Source organism: Athene cunicularia (assembly GCF_003259725.1).
Source record: "Athene cunicularia isolate RWA chromosome 3 unlocalized genomic scaffold, athCun1 chr3_part1, whole genome shotgun sequence".
Taxonomy (NCBI): domain Eukaryota; kingdom Metazoa; phylum Chordata; class Aves; order Strigiformes; family Strigidae; genus Athene; species Athene cunicularia.
This window is the reverse complement of record NW_020799097.1, coordinates 3,255,652-3,259,178: the sequence shown is the minus strand read 5'-3', so window position 1 is coordinate 3,259,178 and position 3,527 is coordinate 3,255,652. Positions and strand designations below refer to the sequence as shown.

General features: G+C 49.0%; 1 protein-coding gene across 1 annotated transcript; it reads left to right on the top strand.

Annotated features, from left to right (window-relative positions):
- The first annotated feature begins 1,879 nt into the window (after nucleotides 1-1,879).
- On the top strand, nucleotides 1,880-3,524 carry LOC113478648 (cygnin-like). The gene is made up of 2 exons (XM_026845989.1): nucleotides 1,880-1,937; nucleotides 3,391-3,524. Exons 1-2 carry the CDS (start codon nucleotides 1,880-1,882, stop codon nucleotides 3,522-3,524), a joined length of 192 nt encoding a protein of 63 aa, XP_026701790.1.
- Nucleotides 3,525-3,527: the final 3 nt, after the last annotated feature.

The following is a 3,527-nucleotide window of genomic DNA, read 5'->3' as shown; positions in this document are numbered from 1 at the left end:
GAAGTAGTCATCCTGCAAGATCCTGATACAATATCATTCTTGACACCGCATCCCTGTGCTGGAGTGTTCTCCTATAACTGTATGACAATTTCTTTGTTATGGCTGTCTGTCTGTTAGCGTGATTTCCTCTTCTAATCAGATTCAGGGTGGGCCTGTGATTCAATCCAGCTTTTATAGCTTGGAAATTTCTCAGTTTCCGTGGGAGAAATGGGGAGCTAGTGCTGGGGAAACCCTGCGTGCAGCAACAGCCTCTGCTGCCCCCCGCCTTTGTCTGCCTGTCCTCAAGGCCAGCCCTGATATCTTGTGCCCTTACATCATGCTCCTGGGACAGAGCCATGTGAGAAAGAGCTGGGAGATGTCTCAGTAGAGCCCCCTTTCCTTGATTCAGGAGCTCAGGAGTCACAGTGAAGCTCCCCACAGCTGTGACCATGACGGTGCCCAGCCACTCACCCTTCTGGTCCTGGCTGCCAGACAAGACATCTCAGCTTGGCCTCAGGCCTGCCTCAACCCTGTGACTTACCCAGTGGTCACTGGCCTCTCAGATGACACTTACTATTGTCACTAGCTCTGCCCTGCTCTCCCAGTGGCCATGGAGGCCACTGTCTGTCCTGCTCCATCACTCCAGCTATTGGGCATCCCTGTCCAGGCAGAGGCTGACACTACACCCTCAATTTTCAAGGAGAATTGCATGTGCAAAACAGTGCATATTCAGTAATTTATTAATAGAGTTGTTTGAAACCTTACTGGATGCAACCGTCTGTCAGAAAAGGCATTCTTGTCAAACATCAAATCTACTGTCAGGAGCTGTCAATAAAATAGAAAATATTAACGGAAAAAGCCAAACTGTCTGCTTGATTAATGCCATTTTCTAGAAGGTATTATAGCAGAAAACCCTGAAGAAAAATAACTGAAAGATGGTACTGTTTCACACTGCAATAACAGAATATTTCAGTGACTTTATTCTGAATATAGGAAATAATTTTTAATTTTCTCTAGAATTTCGCCTCTTTTTTTTTTTTTTTTCCTTCTGGCTGTTTATAAAGCTATTAAACAGCCCAGTGAACTGGGGTTGGAAAAGCTCCTTTGCAGAGCTCTGTTCATGTTTGAAACCTCAGGTCTGGCTGGGGGGTTTGTGAGGAAGAGGTGATGATCAAAGTGTCTTCAAGTGGTCAGCTCAGCCAGAGTCCTGGGAGCTCTCAGCCCCAGCGCTCCTGCCCATCCATCCATCCATCCATCTCAGGGGCGAGGGGGGACAACAAAAGAGACTACATTGAACATGGTGTTTGCTAAATTTATCAGAGAGATTTTGCAGACATGGTTCCTTTCACAAGTAGAGATGGGAACATGGGTCCTTTCCAAGCCATCAGCCCCACATTGTGACCAGGATGGACAATGGAGGGAGAGTTATCAGTGCATTGCGGCCACAGCTCAGCCCTATTGCATGCAGCTGCATCCCTGCCAGAGGTTGGGAAAGGCCTGAAACCCTGTGATACTGATCTTGTTCTCCTCTCATCATTATACCTGCAGATCTCCATCGGGTCCCTCTGACCCATCAGCTCAGTCCTAACAACTCTGCTACTGACAGCCCCTATTCATTTGTGCTCTCATCAAAGCCACTGGGCTGAAATCGTATCTGATATTGGGTAACCAGAGCTGGGGGAAGGAGGGGGCTGCCAGCACACGTGGGAAATTCTGGTGCTTGTGCCACAATCGGCTCGACTTGGATGAATTCCCATGTCTCCCCAGCATCCTCTGCTCTGCAAGGAAAAGCTCTATAAAAACCGGCAGCCGCAGCCTCCATCTATACCACCTCCTCCCTTCGAGCTCTCTCCGAGACTTCTCTCTCCAGCCTTGCTGAGATCCCAGCTCAACTCCAACCATGAGGTTCCTCTACCTTGTCTTCGCTGTCTTCCTACTGGTCTCCCTGGCCACTCCAGGTAAGATGACGAACTGGGCAAGATGAGCTGATACTAACTGGAATTCTTTTAAAGTAACTTTAGCTCTTAAAACTATAGTTATTCCCAACTGAGGTGACTGCTATAACCTGGTCAGGTACTTTAATGACTTCTTTCAAGGGACAGTGAATGTTTCCAGGGATGGAGCATCTACCACCTCTCTGGGCAACCTGTGCCAGTGTTTCACCACCTGCATTGTAAAAAATGTTTTCTTTATATCTAGCCTGAATCTACCCTCTTTTACTTTAAAACTACTACTCCTTGTCCTATCACAACAAGCCCTACTAAGAAGTCTGTCCCCATCTTTATTACACCCCCTCTTTCAGCCCTGGGAGGCCGCTCTAAGGTCTCCCCGGAGCCTTCTCTTCTCCAGCTGAACCCCCCAGCATTTTGATGACTTCTTTCAAGGGACAATGAAATAAGAACTACCTCAGAGAGATTTCTGTAGAAATAACTGAGGTTAAAACTTCAGTATCCAGTTTGGGACTGAGCCCAGGCCAGGCAATTCCCTAACAAGAGTCTGGATGTGGCCACTTCTCTTGGGGACTCAGAGAGGTTCATAGTACCAGAGGGAACTCTTCTGTGCAACTCAGTTTCTGTGTCAAGCAACAGTCCTGGGCACATTGGATTTACTGATGTGACATAACTATTGCGGCTAATGCCTGTTTCTGAGACTCCAAGGCTTTCTGGTTCCTTTACAAGAGTTGAAATGGGATTCTGGACTGGGATCTCTCAGACAAGCATTAGAAACTCTCCTCAGATATCAATTCTCGTCCACCTGGGCCAAGTCTTTCAGCTGGCCCACATTTAACCACCACGGTGACTATTTGGTGCAAGGTTGCTGTGGGGCCAGTTTCAAAACCTTTCTGCCTTTTCTGGATAAGAGGACAGTTTTTAAAATCATGATGCAACTACAGGCAGCTGAGTGGACATCAAAGTTTTTGAAATAAGATTGATGTGGCTTTTGCTATTTTGCTCTGAGAACACTGATTCTGTCCCTTAAGGAGAGGTACAAGACAGGGAAAAACACATGCATGCAGATGAGCATCTTTATAAACTTGCACAGATGAGCATCTCTATGAACTTTGCTTTTGGGCTGTCTCTCATGAGGGGAATGAATGTGCCCTCCCTGGGAGCATCTCTGTCCCAGACTGCACCTGTGTCACCATCTGGCCCTGTGTCATCAGCTGGGGGCAGAGGGATGCACAGGGAGTTTCTCAGGCTTGTGCTCTTCAAGGTCCCTTCCTGCTTTGGGGCTGGGCTGGGGCAGGGGTGGTGCACATGTGGGAGGACGGGGCAGGACCTCCCTACGAGCAGGACCTCATCCTTCTGACCCCTGCCACGCTCACACCAGAAGGTGCTGGGAGGGCACGACAGCGGGGCATGGGGGCACCTCCCCTGACCCAACCACTGTCCCGCTCTCTCCCCCTTGCAGGCTCTGGGCAGGTAAGGAAGCACTGCCCCAAGGTGGGGTACTGCTCCAGCCAGTGCTCCAAGGTGGACGAGTGGTCCTTCTCCTCCGACTGCAAGTACTACTGCTGCATCCCGCCCAGCTGGAAGGGCAAATAGGAG

Excerpts from the sequence above, each read along its gene's own strand:
- LOC113478648 (XM_026845989.1), top strand. The coding sequence starts at position 1,880 with ATGAGGTTCCTCTACCTTGTCTTCGCTGTCTTCCTACTGGTCTCCCTG. Across the intron at positions 1,938-3,390 it reads GGTCTCCCTGGCCACTCCAG|GCTCTGGGCAGGTAAGGAAG; the intron begins GTAAGATGACGA and ends TCCCCCTTGCAG.